The sequence below is a fragment of the Copadichromis virginalis genome, linkage group LG5 (genome assembly GCF_057382275.1).
Source record: "Copadichromis virginalis isolate Kocher_CV1m ecotype Utaka linkage group LG5, C_Virginalis_male_GT1.1, whole genome shotgun sequence".
In the NCBI taxonomy this organism is placed as follows: domain Eukaryota; kingdom Metazoa; phylum Chordata; class Actinopteri; order Cichliformes; family Cichlidae; genus Copadichromis; species Copadichromis virginalis.
Window position 1 is genome coordinate 35,723,042 of NC_140622.1, and position 22,491 is coordinate 35,745,532.

At 39.1% G+C, this 22,491-nt stretch overlaps 1 protein-coding gene across 2 annotated transcripts in view; it reads right to left on the reverse strand.

The window, feature by feature from the left end:
- The window catches only part of asic1b (acid-sensing (proton-gated) ion channel 1b), a 184,381-nt gene that overhangs the window by 48,048 nt on the left and 113,842 nt on the right, over positions 1 to 22,491 (reverse strand). Inside the window, exon 1 of one of the 2 annotated variants that reach the window (XM_085457584.1) lies at positions 16,404 to 17,075. The exons of the other annotated variant lie outside the window; for it this stretch is intronic. Within the exon in view, the coding sequence (XP_085313710.1) occupies positions 16,404 to 17,075 (672 nt within the window). Of the gene's footprint in view, positions 1 to 16,403; positions 17,076 to 22,491 lie in introns of those variants that run through there. 2 annotated transcript variants of the gene reach the window in all.

A 22,491-nucleotide genomic window follows, 5' to 3' on the forward strand; every position in this document is an offset into this window, starting at 1 on the left:
GGAACTGTCTCAGTCCACAAATGTCAGTATTCATTGCAAACTGGTGTCATGAATTTCCATCACAGCCTATTAGGCACCACAGATTATTAGTTGCTTGATGGGAGGGAGCTAATGTGAATAAGAATAATCAGTACATAGCTGTTCTTAGGATGGATTTTTGCTTTGACAGTTCCTCTAAATGAGAAAAAGAGTTCAGTTTCAATCAGTGAGGCCACTGAGGCAGCGAATGCTGAAAATCCAACTGGAGATGAATGAAAAGCCACTGACAAGCATGGAAACCTAATAGCTGTTACTTGACGTCACACCTTATCATTCACTTTAGCGAACCAGAGGGGATTACACCTTTTGACATGCAGTGTGTGACATGCTCAAGGCTGAAATGCATGATGTATTTTATTAGTGCCACGAACTCTGGTTGTCAAACCTATGGCGCAAATGAAGTTCATTAACATCAGAGTACTATGTTCTAGATATTTCTGACTTTTACTGCATTTATATACAGCTTTATACATATGCAAGTAATTTCATTTTTGTTTATGCACCACGACAGTGTTGAGGCGGAAATATGTTTTCAGAGCTGTCCGCTTGTCTCTATGCAGGAGGAGGATTACGATAAAACTACAAGGCTGATTATTAGAAACCTGGCAGAGAGGTGATGAATAAACACACCCTGTACTAAATATTTTCCAGATCAAAAGAGGGATCCCGGCCATTCTTTAACATTGCAAGAAAGAGCATTAACCCTGGCACTGGAGATGCCTTTTTATGAACCCAATTCTGAAAATATTGAGAAGCTGGGTGAAATGCGAATACAAACAGCAATGATTTGCAAATCTCATAATCCCATATTTTCTTTACAATAGGACGTTTAAATTGAGACATTTTACTATGCATAAAAACAGTAGCCTATTTGGTATTTTACATCAGCAGCATGTCTTATGAAAGTTGTGATGCACAACCAAAAGGCTAGAAAGTAAGTGGTATTGAATAGAAACAGCTGGGGGAACATATTGCAACTCCTTAGGTTAACTGAGAACGTGTCTGTAACCTTCTTTTTCTTCTTCTAAACTTCTTTTTCTTCTTATTCTTTTGGCTGCTCCCTCCTCAGTGTGGTGACCCCTAAACAAGCTGCACTGGAAAGCCTGTTTACAAAGCAGGAGATGAACACCTAATCTACGTCCATCTCACGCTTTCCCTAACTTCCTCTTCTATCACATCAACCCTCTGCATGTCCTCCTTTAGTAAATCCAGGAACCCCATCTGAGGTCTTCATTTTTTCTCCTGCCTGGAAGCTCCATCTTCAAGATATTTTGTTCAATATGTCCACAATCCCTTCTCTGCACGTGTCCAAAACATCTAACTTTGCCTCCAAATTGCTTAACCAGAGGTGACATACTTATTTCTAATCTAATTTAACCAACAGGTCACTGAAATGATTGGGTATAAATAGAGCATCTTAAAGAGGTAGAGTTTCTTGAAGTAAATACGGACAGAGATTCACCAATCTGCAAACAATTTGGGACAATTTCAGAACAATGTTTCTTTGAATAGATAACATCAAACGATTTGGAGAATCTGGAGAAATTTCTGTGTGCAAAGGACGAAGCTGAAAATCAACACTAGATGCCTGTGATCTTCAGGGACTTCAGGTGACGCTGCTTTAAAAACAAGTATGATTCTGTCATGGAAATCACTGCATGGGCTCGGGAACACTGCAAGAAATCACTGTCTGTGAACACAGTTTGCTGCAGGTTAAAGCTCTAAGAAGCAAAGAAGAAGTCACATGTGAATGTGAAGTAGCAACACCACCGTCTGCTCTGAGTCAAAGCTCATTTAAAATTGACTGAGGAAAAGTGAAACTTGTTCTGTGGTCAGACAAACTGAAACTTGAAAGTCTTTTGCAAAACATGGGTGCTGCCTCCTCAAAACTAAAGAGCTTGTTATCAGTGCTCAGTTCAAAAAGCCTGCATCTCTGACAGTATAGCGTTGCTTTATAGCCTATGGAATTGATAGCTTGTGCATCTGGAATCTCTATTGTGAACAAAATATGAGATTTGCAAATCACCGCTTTCTGTTTTTACTTACATTTTACACTGTCTCAACATTTTTGAAATCAGGGTTGTAGATATCACTGTTTTATTATTTTTTCAGAATCAGAATCAGAATCAAAGGGGTTTATTGCCAAATGTTGAGCAGGTTTACAACATTAGGAAATTGCTGCGGTGCTTCAGTGCAAACATAGTGTCATAAATAGCACTTAAATAGTGTCATAAATAGCACTTAAATAGACATGAAAAAATAAAAGTAGGGATAAGAATTAAAAGTGCTACGTAGAAAGATGTGTGCATGAGCTATACATGAGATATATACATGAGAATAAGAATTAAGAGTGCTACGTAGAAAGATATATACATGAGTGCAGATAGATAGTGCATTTTTCTATGTATTTTCACTATTCTCTACTTTATAGCCACTTTGCATGTAAATATGACAATTTTCCAAGGTCACGTGTACTCTACATGCACAAGCACCAGTAATTAAGTAGGCGAATTTCGATTATGCACAGACACTGCAGATACTTGCATGCCGGCATGCAAAAAGGTTTCCTGCTCTGCAAACACTCCAGACTGCTGGTACATGTACACTGGTATATTTGTATTTAGCTAAATCTGTTTGTGGATTTATGGATATTGAGCGCATACATTTATCTGTATATCTTTTTGGAGTAATTTTGTCCATCTGTGTGGTTGATGGGCTATGTCGGAGAGTTCTGGAGACTGGGATGGGCTGGGAAAAGAGTAGGAGAAACAATCTGCAGCATAATGTAATACCGTCATATGCTGTATATCAAGTGAACTGTTATGCATCAACCTATAAACATATTTATATACATATATCCAGTTGCATTAGAGGAACTGTCTGTTGAATGAGTCTGTGCAGTGGAATTTCAGCTCCTAAGACTTTTCATTTATTTTTTCTTTGAAAAGTGAAAGGAGGAACATGAATATTGCATGTGTCATGTGGATGCTGGGGTAAATAAAGCTTTGGGGTCTACTGTGTGTCTGACCGCATGTGCCTGTGGCAGAAGGTGTGTTTGTGAGAGCACTGGGGTGTTGAGGCCCTTGGCATTTAATCAAACTGTCATCCTGGGTCCAGGGTGGAGCTGACTAGCCAGGACTTAGACATGCGTAGAGTCAAACTTCTTGCAAAAAGACAAGGAAAATTTTCCAACCTTACTCCTTACCACTATTTCCTAAAGCACTTGAATGTTTAAATTCTGCTTGTATCATCACCTCTCTTATCTCCATTTCCCTCAGTGCTTAACAGCTCAACCTCATGTTTGTTTGCTAGGCCACAGATACACTGCATTTCTCTCTATCTTGTCATTCTCCACCATGTGTCTTTAAATTATAAGTCAACTCTTCTTGAACACACCTTTGTTCTTTCCTCCCCTCTCCTTCCTTCTCTCTCGCTGTGATCTCCATATTCTCTTTGCTTCTTTTGCTTGCTGCTGTCTCTTCTCTGTCTCCCGCTGGGAATATTCAGCACCAAGGCTTCAACAAGGGAACAGGCAAAAAAAACAAAACAAGATGAAGACAGAGAAAGAAGGAGGTGAAGGATAGAGAATAGGAAGAGAAAGGGGCTGGAGGCATGGGGAGCAGCAGCAGTCAGGGTCCTGTAGCTGCAGAGGCTGACAGAGGAGCAGGTGGTGATTTACAGAGACAATTTTGAGGATAATTGTGGACATGATCTGCTGTAAGGAACAAATGTCACAAAGGCCACTGTTCCAATAGCTTCTCAATCTGTTCAGCTATGAGGTTGAATTAAATGCTGCATCATGTAAGTGCTGATTTACTATAAAAACAATGTGGGAAGTGAATGTTGAGAGTCAGTGGAAGTAGCTCAAGAGCTCCCTGCAAGCTTACAGAGAGCTTCAGGCAGCGACATTGAAATGATGCTGAGTATTGTGTGATGGTGTTAACAGCACTCTGAGCATAAAGAAGCATTGAGAAACACATTGTGTGAATGCTATGCATATGTCCTTCATTATAAAACTACAATAATAAATCAACTGCTCTGAACACACTAAAGGTAGTGTTAGAAAATAACTAAACATGGCTAATTCCTGTAATTGACATGAAGCAGCTGTATGGTGATTTACTACTGCAGTGCATTACAAAAGTCTTTGGCCACCACCCATTTCCCTAAGCTTTATATTGAAAGAGCCAGACTTCTTATTTTGAAAGTGGTCTGGAGCAATAGGTCTCCACATGTCCAGACTTTATAGAGATTTTTTTTAGACAAAGTTTGCTTTAGTCTCTGGCAGCTGCATGGTGTGCAGTGTGTCCTTAAAAATATGAGGAAACTGGACATGTAGAGGACAAAAACCCCCCCCAAAGTGATAGGTCTCCTACAGGAGTGGCTGTAGCTCAGGAAATGGAGAAGGTCACTCACTAATTGGAATGTTGGTGGTTCGATCCCACCTGCTTCGGTCTGCATGCTAAATATCCTTGAGCAAGATACTGAACCCAAGTTGCTTTGTGAGGCATCCATCTGAGCATGAATGTGTGTGAATGTTAAATAGAGAGCACTTACGTTAGAAAAGTATAGAAAAAAGTGCTCTGCTGATTGAGGTAAGTTGTTTAAAAGCACTTTGATTGCTTGGTTAGAATAGAAAAGCGCTATATAAGAACCAGTGCACTTACCATTTAGGTATCTAGGAACACTATCTGAAAGTCGCGCTGTTAAGAAACAGGACATGAGAGATGCATCGAGCCCTCCATCTACTGTTTAAAAGATGGCTGTCAAAATGCCATTCTTAAGGAAGGAAAACAGTGGAAAGACTCAAGTACACCAAATTATGCAAGAATTGGATTGAAAATCAGTGACAACAGGAGTGATGAATCCAGACTTGAGCTTTTTGGTTCAGATGCTTGTCAATATGTAAGGAGGAGGTCAGAGAAGCCACCTGTAAAGAATGGTGGAGGCTTTTGAACTGCATTGAAAGTCCTTAGCCTGAAGAACTATTGCTGAAAACGACATAAATAAATTACAAGAACTCTTGAGAGAGTTCAGGCTCTGTTGAAGAATAATAATATTGATGTCCAAGCCCGTTAGAATTGAACAAACTTTTTTTTTTTTTAACCTTATTTTATATTCTATGTCTCCATGTATGTTTGCACGTTTTAATCATTCAATGCAATTATTTTCCATTTTCTTAGCAAATTATTAAGAAATACGGGTTCCTAACGATCTTTGCACAATAATTTACAATATGGCTCACATTTTGTGAAAAAGTAAAGTATATTGGTTGACTGGCAGAGTGAAAATAAAAATCTAAAAATTGTGAAGCTCATGAAAAACAGTTTAACCTATGAAGCTACACAGTGTGGTTCTGGAGGAGCGTTCTAAAACACAGTACAACTGCACCAATTCGATTTTGAGTTTTATGTATTTGTTGATTTTTTTTAAATTTTTAAAATACTTTTTGCAGTGATGTCTCACTACCAAAATTTAATTTACAAATCACTGTAAACTTAGTGTTCATTTATATTAAAGTTCACATAATATATATTCAAACTGAAATATGTTTTAATACTTAAATTCTTATTATGAGGCCTGGTGTATACCATATTTCTTAAAGAAATGTAACCAATTCGTCACAGGATCCAAAAAATGTAAACATTTCTATTTCCTACTCCTCTCTCTGCTTTTCAGCCTTTTGCCACTCTACAAAGATGGAACTGTGTGTATACACACACACACACACACACACACACACACACACACACACACACACACACACATATATATATATGTTCATAAAACCACCAGAAATCATCTCTAATATGAGAGAGTTTAGAAATCACTACAATTAGTGCAAGCCATTAAAAGCCCTGGTTGTCATTTTGCACAGTGCCATGCCTTTGAGGTGTTGAGTTGGTAAACATTTTGCTACTTCAAACACTATAATAAATAAATAAATACTTAAAAAATTAGTTTCCAGCTTTGGAACAGATGTTCAAATAATATGAATAGCAGGATTCTGGTTATGATTCATAGCGTAATCACTATTCGCCGGACAAACTGCCTTCAAAAGCCTCTTCTTTTATATTGTGTGACAGCACCACCATGTATAGCAGCAATCTGTCATGCATCAAGGCATTAATTTGCGAAACGATCTAAGAGTTATACTGTACAAGTATTGTGGGGAAGATTTATATTTACAGCAGCACATGAGGCAATAAGAGTATCCCTGCCTGCACTGGGAAACACAGGGTGACACAGCTAATTTATCTCAGCAGCATCATGACAGCTGGGCTGGGGAGAGTTTGGGAAAGGGGAAATGGTTCTGATGAATGACTTTCAGACTATGGCTGCTAGCTATAGCAAACAGTCTCCCAGTCCCCACAGGCCTGATGCCTCTGATTTGCTGCTCAGGGAGAAATGAATGAATGGCCCTTTGTGAAATAAATGGTCCCTTTCTGTTTGATATTTACAAATGAATCCTCCTTGGAAAACCTAATCCATCCATTTGTCTTATTAGTTGTAGATATGAGTTTCCTGTGCTACTGAAAACGACGTGGTTGTAATAAATATGCAGAATTAGGGGCTAATTTAAGAAATGTATTATCCGAGTGGCTAGGGCTGATTGGGTGGGATCCAAGATTACACGTCGTTATTAAAGAAATTAACCCAAAAGAAGAGATCTTGGGGGAATATTGCTCATTTGCCTTTAGAATGAGGTGAAAAGATTGAAGCCGGTCTTTTAATTTAAGCAGTATGTGTCGGAGCTATTTCCTGGCAAACAACAGATGAGCAAAGTGACTGTGTGTAGCTGACTTACAACATTTGCTGTTCACATCAATTATCAACTAACACCCTCATGTATTTCTTCAAAATATTATCCCGGCTTTGATTTTTGCTTTTTTCAGCATCAGTTGACTCAAGAATCCGGGAGATCCTCGGGAGATATCGTGTCACATTCTACTAATCTTATTTCAATCCCTGTCCAGTTCAAGAATAGTCTTCAATCACAGGCCTATGGGCTACTATTAAGCAGCATATTCTGACAGATTGAAAACAAATAAACAACAGACTTCAGTGTCTTGCCTGATGTTCAATATGTGCATTTTTTTTTTGTTCGGTGCAATAAAACACAGTATAACTTTTTAAACTGCGGGCAAGTGCAGTGTGTGTGCATGCCTTTGTTTTACCCTTTATGTCAGGGAGATGTCAGAAATGTAACAAATACGGGGCTAACGAAGAAGAGACCACTTTTGGTCTAACTGGCTGACAACTCCCAAAGAAAACAGACACGCATGCCTGCAAACACACTGGAAGATCGGCCAGAAAGGATAAAAAGGACAGTCCAAAGCTGCACGGTGGGCTGCACCTAAATGGATGTTTCATTTTGATTTCATTTTGGTCTGCAGTATAACGGCCCCTCTGAAGATACTGAACGTAATATGATGCCTTCAAAGAGAGTGTATGTATACTGTGTATGTGTGCAAAGAAGGTAGCAGACACACTAGCTAAGTGCTGGAATGATTTATTTGCTCTTTCCCCCTTAATAACTCCTGGTCTATAGCAGAACAATTACGACCTGATATAAACCTTTGAATAGAGAGGTGGGGATTAGAATGAACAAGGCACACATCCCCTCAGGCACCAGTAATTCTTTAACTGTTTGCTACTTCGATGGACCTTATTGCTGTTAAGATTTGCATCAGCTGTGGTTATTAGGTCTTGACAATGAATAATATAATCAGCCTGTATTGCTGTTGCATTGCCCAAATGCAACAGCAATACAGCTGCAGACACTGACTCATCTGATTCAAGGGTGAAACAACGACCATGCAATCAATAGACCTTCCACTAACATTAGCTCTGGACAGCCTGTTTACAATTTTGAGCTCATTTACATTGAAGGTAGTGCTGGTCTTGTCCAAAGTGTCTCACAGTGACTGAGTAGATATGTGTTTGGATTCTTTAAATAATAAAGTCTGCAAAGGACTGGATCTTTTGGTTGGTGGTATTGTGTTTGAGCAGCACAGGTGCTTCAACTTCAGTGTACAGGTTTTAATATTCCGCATTCAGATTGTATGTGGAATATTAAAGCCCGTTCTTTACATCACTGGGCCTACTTCTTTCCATGAAAAAACTTTAGCTGTGTGATTCAGACCAAGTGGGGATTAGTTACAAAATCTTTAGTAAGATTTGTTTTTCCCATTAGAGCTAGAAATTGGAGATAGAATAAACAAACTCTACTCTCTTAATTCAGACTGCTGAAGTCTCTTTTTTCTTTGATTGGTTGAGGATTTAAATTTTCATCCCTATTTCTCACAGAAGACATCTCTTTTTGGCCTGCTTGCTGGCGGATTGAAAATAATGATCATAACTCTTGAAAATTTTACAGAATAAATAGGAATCTAAGCACTGTATTGAGGCACAATTTAAAGCCAATTTTGTCCTTTCATCAATAGTTTCCACATTTTCATGGTAAAAAATAACTGCATGGCTAAACTCAAATTCTTTACTTGTTAGTGTTATTGGAATTGTGTTTATCGCAAGAAACTTTTGCAACATGCAGGCAGAATAATGTTCACAGAGGAGGTATTGATAGAAAAGTTTTTAAAAACATTTTTTGTAAGTTACATTTTTCATGTTATGGAATTTATTTAACATCAAATAGAATTATAATGTTGCTAAGACAAGTGAAAAAATATTTGCCAGACAAATATAGAAAATTGTCCTAGCCAAGTTGCTAGTTACACCCTTATGGCTCAGTAAAAATAGCACGGCAACCTCCTTACGATTAGGAAGAATCGCTGGTTGCCTGTTTTTTTGCAAATAGTTGTAGTGACCAACTGGTCGCCCAGAGGTTGAGGGTGTTGCTTGATCAACCTCTAAGTGCAGACTGACTGCAATCACTCTCAGATTGGTGAAGGGTTGTAAACAAGAGCAGTCTAATTTCTAACCACAGACAAATGCCCAATATGGTGCAAGCAATCTGAGCCAGCCTGCACAAATTAGTGGAACTTTGCTTTGCACATTGTGCCACCTTGCTTTGTAATGTGACTCAACGTCTTGCTAATTTGTTGTATTTTGGTTTCCCTTCTACATAAAAGCGAGGTTGTCAAGTGCCCATACTGTATGTCATTTTGCAGTTAATCCCTGTCCTTCAGCAATTACGTCACTATTTTTGAAGGAACTTCCAAATTTCTGTTCAAAATACATGAAATTGTGGTGGAACTCTGAAAGTAAGAAGATAATGTGAATTTAAAATGGCAATAAACTTGATCCCATTAAATCACAAAGTGACAGCACACTGACTCTGTCTTATTGGCATTTCATTAAGATTGCAACCAACTGTGAGTGGTTGCAGACCAGGTCCAAGTCTTCGAAGGAGCCATCTCAAAGACAATGAGATTGAAAGTTCATTGCACACTATCAGAATAATTTTGGTCAAGCCTAGAATGACTGTAGCATTTATAGTCTGTTAAATTGTTTGGGAAGCTGTCTTATCCCTTGTGGCCAAGAATTGATTTTTGTGCCTTTAAGTTCAGCAAGAAGTCCAATCGATGAAATGAAATCACATCGCGCAACATCTGTGTGACCAAGCCAGCATCAGCTGCTGATGGTGTGTCAGTACTGATATTCAATACAAAATAACAATATATAAATAAGTAAGTATAAAAAAGAAAAAGTCTTATATTTATTTCTCTTTCACACACACACACACACACATACACAGAGATACATGCATATATTGACAAGCCATGCACACAAATCCATTAGATGTCCTGCTGATTCTACACTCTCAAACAAAGACCCACCCAGTTCCCACAGGAGCCCTGCTGACCACGACAGATGCAGTCATCTATGAAACCCTGAACAAGAGAGAAACTGAATACCAGTTTGGCACAGACATGTTCTAGCCTTCAGGCATCCTTCACCACTGCACACACAGCGCACACAAAACCTTTCAAAAATTTATTTCTTGTGCTATTCCCTGTACTTGAACCCAGATGAGAACAGATGAGAGTTTGCAATAGATAATTATCCTCCCAAATGTATTGGTGCGGCGCTGAAGGTTGGTCTCCACGTGTATATACACACAATAAGAGCAGAAGAAAAACAGTGAGAGAGTGAGTGTCAGAGAATGAAGGGAAACTGCCCTTAAATGAACACTACCTTTCTCCTCACAGCTCCTCTGACATTCACGCTGTCATTTAGAGCCAAACCTTTTATTTCAGCTCTGCTATAAATTATAGGGAATAATCCTGTAGGAAGCCATTAAGGCCCTCTCATCAGCCTAATTAGCTACTTGTAAGTGGCTATTGGCCCTGTATAGGACACTAGTCATATGTCTTATTCATATATAATTGCTCCAACAAGACTGCAGTTTCCCTCATTTTAACATCATTAGATATCATTTATCTTTGTCAGAGAGTAAAGTGAAAGTTCTCTCCTTTCATTTATTCCACTTTAATGATTAATTCGTTTTGTGTTATGAAGTGCTGGCTGATATTGAGGAGAGGTAGAGATGTGTCTGTCCGCTTTAAAGGACCCAGGCTTTATATTCCATTGGAGTCTTCCGAACAGGGAGTAAATGCTGCTGGACCTCCTGTCGCCAACTTCCAAAGAAGACGGATGAAAAATTTAATTAAAATTGGTGTATTTGAAAACACTGATCCATCACTCAGATAGAGAGAGATAGGACACAGTGACAGACTGTCATAGTGTTCCTCCTACTGGACTTTAGTCCTTAGTGTACAGAAACAGTGTGGCGTCTAAAAGGAGAAAGACAGTGAAAGGGAGAGAGACAGAGAATGAATGAGGGATGGGTATCTGCCAAGACTGTTAGTGCTGAACAAATCTCAGCTCATGTTTGATTTTGTAATATTTATTTTTTAATCCCTGCAACACACAAATAGAGTTTAATCCCTTGGGAAAATGGTGCTTTCAAAAATTGCAACCACTGTGTTTCCATTGGCAGCGGCTTTTTGCTTCTACACGAAGCTTAAAAGGGATAGCGGTCATTGCAGCTGAGTGACTCTGATGTTGTGCCGTAGTGGGAATCAAAGGGTTTTTAAAAGATGGAATTAAGCATATTTCTGAGTGATTTCTTGTAAAAAAGAAGAAAAAAGAAAAAAGGAGCAGCATGCTACATCTCAGGGCAAAGAACTACATAAAAGCCAGTTTAGGCTGTAAAATCATTGTATAACACTGCCCCCTTGTGATCACTGTTTGATTAAAATACTTTCCAGCAAAAGTGGGATCATTGGTGCTGGCATGCAGAATGAAATACTGTCTGAAAAGCCTTGAAAACAAAGTAGAAATAAGATGTATAAGAGCTGGAGTTTTAACAAACAAGATGATTAGACAGTTTTAAATGGGAAATATAATGAGATGTTTTTCAATGGTGAATTAGAAATGCAGCAAATTAAAATTTCTGTAACTCGCATAAATTACAGCTGTGGAGGAAATAGGGCAACAGCTAATAACGGACAAAAACGAAAGATCAGACAGTCATCTGAGTTCAGCGTTTGCATAAATATTGCCTGGTGCCCTCACCTTATAGAAGGGATGAAGCATTTCAACAGCGCTTGCCTTTTCAAACTCAGAGAGTGTAATGACCACTTTCAGACTGAGCCTATTCTTGAGATTAATCAAAGTTGTTTTCATAACCTGGAATTTGAAATGCATTATTGTGGCTCAATTTGCTCACAACGTGTCTGCGTAGCAGGGAGAGAGAAACTGCTAAATTAACACTTGGATGCACTGCAGACACCGATGAGGCAGTGTTTGTTGGTCTGTTGCTCCAGTGCATGTATTTCAGCAGAACGTACTGCATGTGTAGCTACTAATGAAACAGTCAAGCTCCAAAAATTGCCCTTAACTTATAAATAAATAAACGTGTATATATAGATATAAAGAAAATATGGGTACATGTTAAAAAAGTTCAGCACATATTCAGTGCTGCGAGTGATATATTCAATAAGTCTTCATGGGTGGAACAAATGGCTACTATGCTTGTTATTTTTTTAACATAATTTGTTACCATCCCATTTATCACAGCATACGGTTTAAGATAATTACATCACACTTTCACTGATACAATCTCTTCCCAGCGGCTGCACGAGTTAAGTGTTGCACCATAACAAGTATTTACAGCTCAGAGCCAGATGGGGCGGCCAACTCTGCCATTTCATTTTCCTTCCTCTGGGAAAAAAATAAATAAGAAAGATTCCCCACAGTTTCTCTGCCTTGCTTTCTGTCTGTGGGATATTCAGACTGATGCTCTTGAGGAGACAAGAGAAGGGCGTAACCAGAGCCAGTGAGTGAGCATTCTGTTGACAATGCTGAGCTTGGGAGAAAGTCAAGCTGTATCTAATGGGCTCAGGTTGGAGCAGGAAGCAAGGATTTGGATCACTGCTCCGAGGGGATCTCACATTCTGCTCTGGGTCAGAAATGCCGCAACCTGAGCCATCTATCTGGTGGGGCAGTAGCCAAGCTTCGCTTTTGACCCAGCCCTTAGCTGGAGCTCATTACAGCACTGACGCATACATTCAGTTCAGATGCAAAAACACTTGAGAGAGATGGTGGACAGAAAGACAGAATGAGAGGGGGAATGGACGGAAAACCTCAGAGACTGAGACAGACAGAGAGCAATCAATCATTTCACCTCCTCTTCTCAGTTCTGTCTGCAAGGCCATTAGTGGCTGTTTAGGAGAAATAATAAACAAGGAGAAGCAGACGTTCAGGGACCACTGATGCTGCCAAATGCCACATTACGCAAAATAAATACACTACTGGTTTGGTCTTCGGAAGAAAAGGAAAAAAAGAAATATATTAATGCTTCTAGTTAAGTGAGGTTTTTTTTGCTCTATTGATACAAACAGTGTCTGCCAGAAATACAGAGCTAACGCGTTAGTATTTATACCTCGTTCTTGATGTGTGATTTGCAAATGTAGAACTTCATTTTTTCTTTTCTGTTAACAACTTTTTTTTTTACTGCTTCACCATTTTTGCTCGACCGTTTCCCCCAGCTCCAACTTAGTGCTTTGATTGAGCATTAATATGCTAAGCATTTGATTCTGATATGTAGACCCAAAATGATGCAAACCATGCTAACTCACTTAAAGCTTGCTCACACACACACACACAAACACATGCACACACATTGGTTAAGTATCTTATGGGGATACTTTGCCTAACTGCTGGTTATAAAACCTGTCCGTGAACAGTCTCAAAGCAGCACAGCACATTATAAATTTTCAAAGCGTCTACTTTGGAAACTGAGTGACAAAACAATGAGCAAGCACTGGTTTATAATTGCTGCATAAAGCACGAGCTGAAGGAGCAATCAATGATTATATTAGTGGGAGGCTGGAAGACACAAGGGTTGAAGCTAAATTGACAATGGTTATAATTAGTCCTATTAGACGTGGCAGATAAATGATTACTTGTCACTTGTGTTAGTCAAATTTTCAACCTTAATGCTGCAACATGCAACAACATGCTTGTTATTGTCAAAAACAGTATACAAAGACAGCAGATATATATATATATGTATATGCTGTATAAAACAACGTGCACCCCTCATTGTTATCACTCACAATCTCACACAGCTTTCTGTAATTCACCCACATGTTATTAAGTGCTTTGATGCATTAATGTTATTGACCTGAAACGGCACGTCCAACTTTATTATCTAACTTCATTTCGCAACATACATAAGACCAGCTGACAACCAGTAAAGCACTTTCTCGTCTTCCTCTCAAGCACAACTGAAACAATGCTTACTTAAGGAGGAGTATGTAAGAATGGTTGAAAAATATAGTTTTATAAAACATTATTAATTGTTCAAAATAGATGTTTTAAATACTTTTCAAGATGACTGCTTTTAAAAGGACAACAGTGCTTCTTATTTGATTATAAGTCTGTTAAGTACTTAATGCTGTGATTGATGGTACTGATGGAACAGCCCATTTAATTTAAAGTAAGAAATAATGGGACGAAGAATGAGTTTCGAGCTACACTCAGGCAATAAAATCTGACATTGAATAAACCTGCTCATTGACTTCCTTTAATGCTAATAAAATGGCAGACTGCACTGCAGTTGCAGTACTTTGTTTTTTAGAAAGCGTATCAGTGGAGGATGACAGCTGGCTCTACTTCACTTCAAGGACAGTGGCCATAAAGGCCCTTCGTTTTCCATTTGCTATACTGACTCCTTGACCGGGGAACTTCTTCAAGTGTGGGAGGGGTAAGACACTGACTCCTGCATAAATACATGTTGGGTAAGATCTATAGTCTGCTGTCAAATTACTTTTTTTGCTCTCTTTTTGTGCAAATATTAAGCCATGCTGCCTGTTTGTATCAACATGCTCAGCATTTGCCCTCGTAGCGATGGAGAATTTATGACAAAAATACCTCTGTATGTTTACAAGGGAGGTATTATTTTCCTATTCTTCACCGTGGCAACAATTGTGTCTCACTGCGGGATCACTAATTTCCTCTTGATTGCACACACTGCACTTAAGAAACCCTAACTTACTATTCGCCCCTCCACGTGAGGCTTTTCCCTGATGTAATAAAACATTCTCATCCTTTTATTTATCAGCCTTTACCTCCACATCTTTACCATCCAAGATGGTAATTTTTACAACTGATGTGTGAGTTCTGGCTGACAGGATGAAGTCCTGTACAGCTCTCCACATCTGAAACAGATAATCCCACAATATCAGAGCTGGTGTCAAGGTTAATGTTGTGATACTCATAATAAAAGAACAAGACAAAACAAAACAAACAGTCCTGTTGATGCATCCATTTATTCTTCCTTTTCGAGCCAGTTTGCTTCTCTCTATCTTTTAATCTTCACTGTGACCAATAAATACATGTGTTTGTTACAGTTTGCATCAACAGTCATGTTTTTGGCTATAAAATCATATATCTGAGCAAAGAACTGCTAATGATTACTAATTTTCATGATGATTTGATTTGTATTTTCTCTGTTAGTGTCATACCCTTGTAACGACAAGCTGGCATGCTGTTCTTCAAACACTCTTTTTTTGTCCAACAGCTCAAAAACTCACCAATTTAATAAGAAACATCAGTAGGTGAATCCTTTTCACTTGAAAAATGAGTCACTGACTAATTAGTAAAAGCTGTACCTTTCAAACATTTTGTGTCCAAGAAACACCCAAAGGGCAAGCCAAAATTTCAAGGCACACCTGTGGTCACATCTGTGCAACAGAGCATCTCTGCCATCAGACATATCATCGGTTTTACACGAAAAGCAATCTGTTCCCTCCTACCCAGTGTTTCTAATTCTCCTCACTATCCATCAGGACGCTTAACTTGTCACGCTGTAATAACTGCACAAACATTTGAAGCAGAGTCTATTTTTTACATAATAGATTTTGCCTCTGAATTTGCACCAATCCCTAAGGCACAATATTGTTGAAGTATTTTAACAATTAATGATTAAAACAAGCTGCACATTAATGAAAACAAGAGGTTGAATAAAATAGGAAAAAAAACACATCGTAGAAATGCACTTACACATAAAGTAATTGCCTCTCATGTAAGTCTAGTACATCCATTAGCAGTCCACACAGACCTATCCATAACTGCGCAAAGGTCAAGCAAATCAATACACCAATAGCTGAATAACGTCAACACTACTTGGCAATTCAGTATTCTACTTGTGTGCAACCACGAGAGAACAAAAAGGGCAGCAGCTACAAAACCAAAAATTCAGGGAATGCATGTCTAGCAAGACGTTTCCTCTGGGCAAAACAACGATGGCCCAAAGTGCCTCTTTAATTCATTAGCAACAGCTGTATGCCAAGTTTGCCACTTTAGGTAATAGGACTTGCTCATGTCTGCTCTTTTCAAAAAAAATTTACAACAGACTTTCATTAAGACAGACGTGCTGACTTGGAAACTCCTTTTCATTTACAGCAGTGACTTGGGGTTTAAGTAGCTGAATCACCTCACTGCAATAAATAAACACTTTCCTCTGATTCAGTTATTTTCTACGATCTCCTCCTCCGTGATAACGCCTCTCCAGGCATAACAGTTTGGAGTGCTAGCTTTTAGTGGATGCTCCTATTTTATCAAAATAAACATTAACAGAAGGCTTTGATGAAACCCGGCAGTCTTTCTTATTTGCTTTTTGAGAATTCAGCATCCCTTGATACAATATTAACAATGAATCAGAAGTATCAAGTCAACCAGATACACATAGAGTACCTTGCAAATATATGGATAACATGAAGTACAAACTTGCACTGATTATTTCCAAGTCAGAATCTGACGGTTCCCAAAAAGATTAATATTTTGAAACTATTTAAAAAAAATCTTGCCTTGAGGGTCTTGGATTAAATTACCTCTGTGAAGCTGTCGGGGCCGCATTCTATACCTCTGAAGTTACACTCCAGTAGCATTTCCTCCATGCGATGTCGAGTGCGGTTGTAGAACTCATCCATACTGAAGCGAGAGCCCAGCGGGCGGTCTGGCTCTGGAGCCAGGGGAAATCCTGGTGCCATGCCTTCTTCAAAGCCCAGAAGAGGACCCATAAAGATCAGGTCACTGTAGCTCATTTGAGACTTTCGTATGAAGTTGTAGTTACATACAGTTACAGCGGGAAAGGTCATATTGTTTGCCACTTTTTCGTCAAGCATTGTAATATAATCATATTGGAAGTAGTATATAACCCTGTCAACTACTTGATACATGAAAGCAGACAGTGCTAAGGTGAAGACCAGTGCCCACAAACCCTGGCGAAAACCAAACTTACTGTCCTCTACAAACACGTGGTTAGCTCCGTGAAGCGAGCAATTGCCAAAAAAAGTGGCGAGGTCATCTACATCGCCAACATTATCCTCCTCATCAGTGCAATCATCTACCTGACTACACCTATCCAGGCATTCCTGTGAGTCTCCATCACTATAATGTTTCTTTACCCGCTTGTAGTGGTCGTCAAAACCATCGCTACCATATCCCCTGCTAGGTTCGTCATCAGCAGAAAAGGAGATGGTGCACATAATTCGGAGCGGCATGGTGAAAGCAGTGAATCAATAAAGCTGAAGCCAGAAGTCTAAGTCCTTAAAAAACTCCCAAAATACTGAAACAATGAAATGATTCAAGAAGTATTCGTTATTTGGCTACTGATTCAAAAAACACTGAGCTAACAGGACAAATATGGTCCCAAAAGTCATAACAACTCCTGAATCAAAGCGAACAAACAATCTAGGCACTCTGGTTTCTGCCATCCACACCCATTCAGAGATGAAGTGAGATGCCTTGCTTGGGTTTGTCCTTTTGTCTTGGGGGCAGATCCAACCCTTAGACAATTTCGAAAGAGTGAAGAAAAAAGAGAAGAAGAAGAGGACGGAGGAGGAGGCTAAAGAAGGTGAAGCCACGAGAAGTATAGGACACAGAATACTCCCGCTGGGCCTGGCTACAGGTCACTGTGCTGGGGCAGAGTTTCACCATTTACAGGAAAAAAAAGGAAGTGTTGATGCAATGGGGGAGAGAAAATGTAAGAGCTAAAGCACTGAATAGGCTGATAAATTTTTGCTGATTGCACTGTTTGGACTGAACTCACTCATCCTCTGAAAATAAAATGATCTCAGCACAATTGTGTAATCAAACGGAAATAATACCTAGGTATTATAGATACAGTACAACTGGAGCTAAGCAAAGAGTCAGTCATTAGAATATGCAGTGCAGAGATCAGTGGGATTGCAGTAGGATTTGTGTTTGCGATGAGCTTTAAACCAAATCAAGATTTTAATAAAAGTAAAGAGAAAGGCACGATGCTGCTAATGTGTAAATGCTCCTTTAAGAACAATTTGAGTGAGAAGGTAGGCAGTTTACGTCTGATTCCAGCTCAAGAAATTAGCAAACACCAAGGAGAGAAGTCAAGGAATTTAATCAAGACTTCCATTTGCCCATTGTTATTTCAATCTAATGCCTCATTTTATCAACAGATCTTACTCAAATTACATACCCCCACATAGCTGCAAGCAGTTCTGTGGAAAGCAGATTAACTGAAAGCAAATATGTAGAAGTCGTGAAGAGAGAGCGAGAGAAAAAACATCTCAGATGGAGGCTCGCATTATTGAATATGGTGATAAATGCAGATTCCCAGAGGTGGTGTTGGTTGTGATATGAAAAGGAAGTGTATGAGACCGAGCCATCTGTATTGATCCACCTCCATTAGACAGCTGAGATTATTTTCAGAAACATGTTGGTGCCAGAAAATGAAATGGTAGATGCATTTAGGGGGATGACAACACACTTTACAATAAAAACCTACACCTAATGGTACCACAGGATACTTCAAAGGAATAGACACACTAAACCTCTAAAACCAATGCAAAACACATTACCTCAACTGATTCGTTGCGTAACGCCTTACCGTAATGTGCCAGTCTGATTTAATTGGAGGAAATGTAAATATCAAATGAACAGTGTGGATAAGGAACAAGACTTCTGTGAAGACTGTCTAAAAAAAAAAACAACCCCCCAAACTATTGATGATAAGAGAGCAAACCACAAAGAGTTGCAGCTTTATGCAGGAGGCTGCTTGACATAGCAGACCCTGATGGGCTGTGGTTCTTGAATATTTATTAATGATCACTAGATAGCCTCCGGTATCAAACCTGACCTAACAAGAAGGTCATGGAGCTCCCCCAGCTGAAGTCTCTGGGTATTCAGTGAAGTACTACTGCATGAATATTCACAAACACTAACGCCTTAGATTTGGAACGAAATGCTAAGTTGTGAAACTGTGGAGAAAATTAAATTGTGCAACAGCAGTGCAGTGACCCTTTGGATAAAATAAGTTGAGCCTTGTGTGCCAAAATATTTTAATTACTCAGTCTACATCAGTATAGCCACGCTGACAGAGTTACAATAAATCTGTGTTTGTTCTGGCGACTATGCTTTCCTCAAAATGGATACATCTTGATTGTCTGGCTCCATTTTTCACCATTTGTTTCTCCTTTTATGTCGTTTTATTCCTTCATGTTTGTGAAATCCACTAGAGGGCAACAGCAGCACATCTCATCCTGTAGATGTTCCTCAGGGCTGAAGGTGTCATCACAAAGCATCAGAAAACTCGATTGGCAACATTTTAAGAGCAAGAAGATACAAACTGTGAAGCCCAAAGTACTTTTTATTTATCTTTTACATTTTTAGATCGATGCCATTCCTTGGATTATCTGCTTTCTTTCTCTTTGTGAGATTTTAACTGGAATAGCTAAAATGTGACAACGCTCCAGCTAAATTTCTCTGAATGAATGAACGAACAGGTTCAGTGGTTGGCCAATATGTGGGGCCCAGTTGAAATCTGATTTAAAACCTTTGGGGCTTGTTATTTCACTGCTCCATCTCTCCACATTTCTTCTTGTCTCTTGTGCATTACATTTCTGAAATAATTCTTAAAAAGATACCCCTCATTCTGAGATTTTGTTTTTCTAACTTTAACTTTTCAGGGAAACCAACTCTATGTTTTCACAAATGAAAACAAAACATAAACATTCCCATACATTCTTGTGTCAGGTCAAAAGATGGCAGTGTTGAGGTGCGAGTGTTCGCTGTCACTGCTACAGTATACACCCCTGGGGTAGGATTTCAACAAGGCCGTGCATTTCACCATTGTCGGAGTGAGAAGAGCGCAGGGCAGATGAGAGGAGAGGTTTTAATGCTCCCTTTCAAGTTCCTCTCACCAGCTCCGCTTACAGCTAGGATCGACCTGGCGTTGCCATGGATACATCGTAGCCGTCAGCAAGAGAGGATGCACAAAGCCCATTACTCAGAACACGCATAGTCACACATGTACACACATGGACTCACACATGCAGAGAAACATACCCGCTTTAAAAAAAACACCCCAAAACAGAGAAAACATGAAGCAGTGAAAATATCCGCACTTTCGCTTTCCTTTACACACACACTCACACACTCGTTTTCATATCTTCGTGAGGACATCTAATTGACATAATGCTTTAATAGTCCTTTACCCTAACCTTAACCATCAAAACCTAACCTAACCATAACTTAATTGCAACACTGACACCAAAATCACATTTTGAGCCTCAAAAATGCCTTCAAACTCGTGGGGATGGGCATTTTGTCCACATAACTGACTGTAGGTCCCCACAAGTATAGCGTCATGCCAATTTTCTGTCCTCATAAAGATGTCTACACATGTACACACACACATATACACACACAAACTGACAGACTGAACTGATGTCTGATGAGTTCTGATAATTTATGTAAACCTTATTAATCTGACTTTAGTCAGGCTTTGAAGAGAGGAGGGGAAAGTCAAGATGACAAAATAAAGATATCACAAAAAAGAGCTGACACACCAAAGCAACAGTATTACTTGCTCAGAGGCAGTGTTCAATCAATATCCAAGTATTCATATTCCTGCTTTATTGTCAGATTCAATGGATTCGGCATGCGGAGGAAAAACAAAGAACGAGTAAACAAGAACCGAGCTGGTCCATTCCCACAAGATGCTGGGGCAGAGTGACGCCAAGGCCAAAGGCAATGATGCTGTTCTCTATAACACAATATTCTGTCTTCACCTTTCAGCTGGGGGGACTGCTATCTGAAAGAGATAGTGTTATTCGAAGAAGCTCCTCTGCTCGGAGGAAACAATATGGAGAGAACAATGACCTATTTTTTTAAGGGAGCTGCTGTTGCCAAACAACACATTTCTCATTTATGAAAGTGCAGAGGTGGCTAAAAGTAACCTCATGACCTGTCATACAGTACGACTCATAATAGGAAAATCAGTTCTGTGATAGATGGAGCTTGACTCACAATAGGAGACAATGCAGTTTAGTCATGTTTACAGATAATGGCTTTTTTAAAAAGTCTCATGAGGCTAACACGTGTCCTGCCATCACTACCTATGATGGAAAACTCTAAAGATTCTTCCATTTCTTCATATTTTTCTTCCAAACGTCTTCCAGACTTTCTTGTATTATTTTTAAAGTGGTCTCGACCAACCGTTCTCAGGGGTTTCTAAGGTCTTTCAGAGTTTTTCTTTGGCAGCTTTTTCTCTCATTTTCAGTCCAGTTCTTGTGCCAGACTATTTTCAGAGGAACATTTTTTTGTTTGTTAATTCACTGAAGCACTGACCTATAAATCATTAAAGCATAAAAGTGCATCTAACTCAAGAGATGAACCAGTGTTGTGTCTATCCATTTCAATTGTGCCTTTGATACTTTGTTATCAGCAGCCAGTTCCAACAAACAAATCTGTTACTGTTTTTTTTGTTCAGTGTATGAAAAATTCCAGAGATATGAAATGACAGTTTGACAGGCATAAAAAAGTATTTTTGCATCTACAAGGTTATTACTAAAAAGCTACTGAAGCTTGAATGCTTGGCATATCTTAGCATGGTGTGACGTCTCTCCTGAAAAAAATCAGAGTACTAAAAAGTTTGAGCAAACTGGACACACAGCAATATATAAGAAGTGATAGACTTAAAGAACTATTTGCAGTTGTTGAACAGTATCTCAAAATAATTTTCTTGACACAGGACCTGAGAGATCATCCAGCCTTTTATCCAACACCTTAGCTACTGTTCAGCTAAGCCTCATCAGAAATGGTCGTAGCGGAAGGGTGTTGGTCAAAAAGCCATTCTTTCAGATGGCAAACAGGGAGAAAAGGCTGAGGTATGCAAAGTTACACAAGACCTGGTTTGAAAACCAGTGTAAAAACGCTTGATGGAGTGTTGAATGCAAATTTGACATTTTTGGTTCAAGTTGTCATCAGTATATACAGAGGAGATCAGGAAAGAGGTAGAGCAGTGAGTGTCTACAGCCTGTCTGTAAAACACAGTGGAGCCTCTGTGACAGTTTGAGACTTTATTCCACCCAGTGGTGTTTGAGAGCTTGTCGAAATTGATGGAATTACGAACACAATAAAGTGACATCAGATTTTGATTCACCATGTAATACCATCTGGTGGCAACAGCTTCATGTTTCAGCATGAAAATGATCCCAAACACACTGCTAATGCAGTAAAAGCATACCTGGATAGAAAAACACAGAGTGAAGCACCAAATACCTCCACATTACCGAGGCAGTGTGGGATCATCTTAACAGAGAAAGGAACAAAAGGGAGGCAGCCTCCATAGAAGAGCTCTGAATGTCCTTCAAAATGCCTGGAAAATTATTAATGAACAATACTTATAAAAATTACGAGAAAGCATCATGTGTTGGAGAATCAATGTGGTCGTACCAAATGCTGACTTTCAAGCCCATTATACAAACTGTGTTTTGTTGTATATACTGTGTTTCTGTGTATATCTGGACATGTTTCAACAACTCAGGGCACCTATTTCCAATTTTCCTAACACAATCTAAAGAAATGAGGAAGGACTCAAGAGCTTTACACAGCATTGTAAAATACACATACACATTTTGGGAAATGTGTATGTGTATC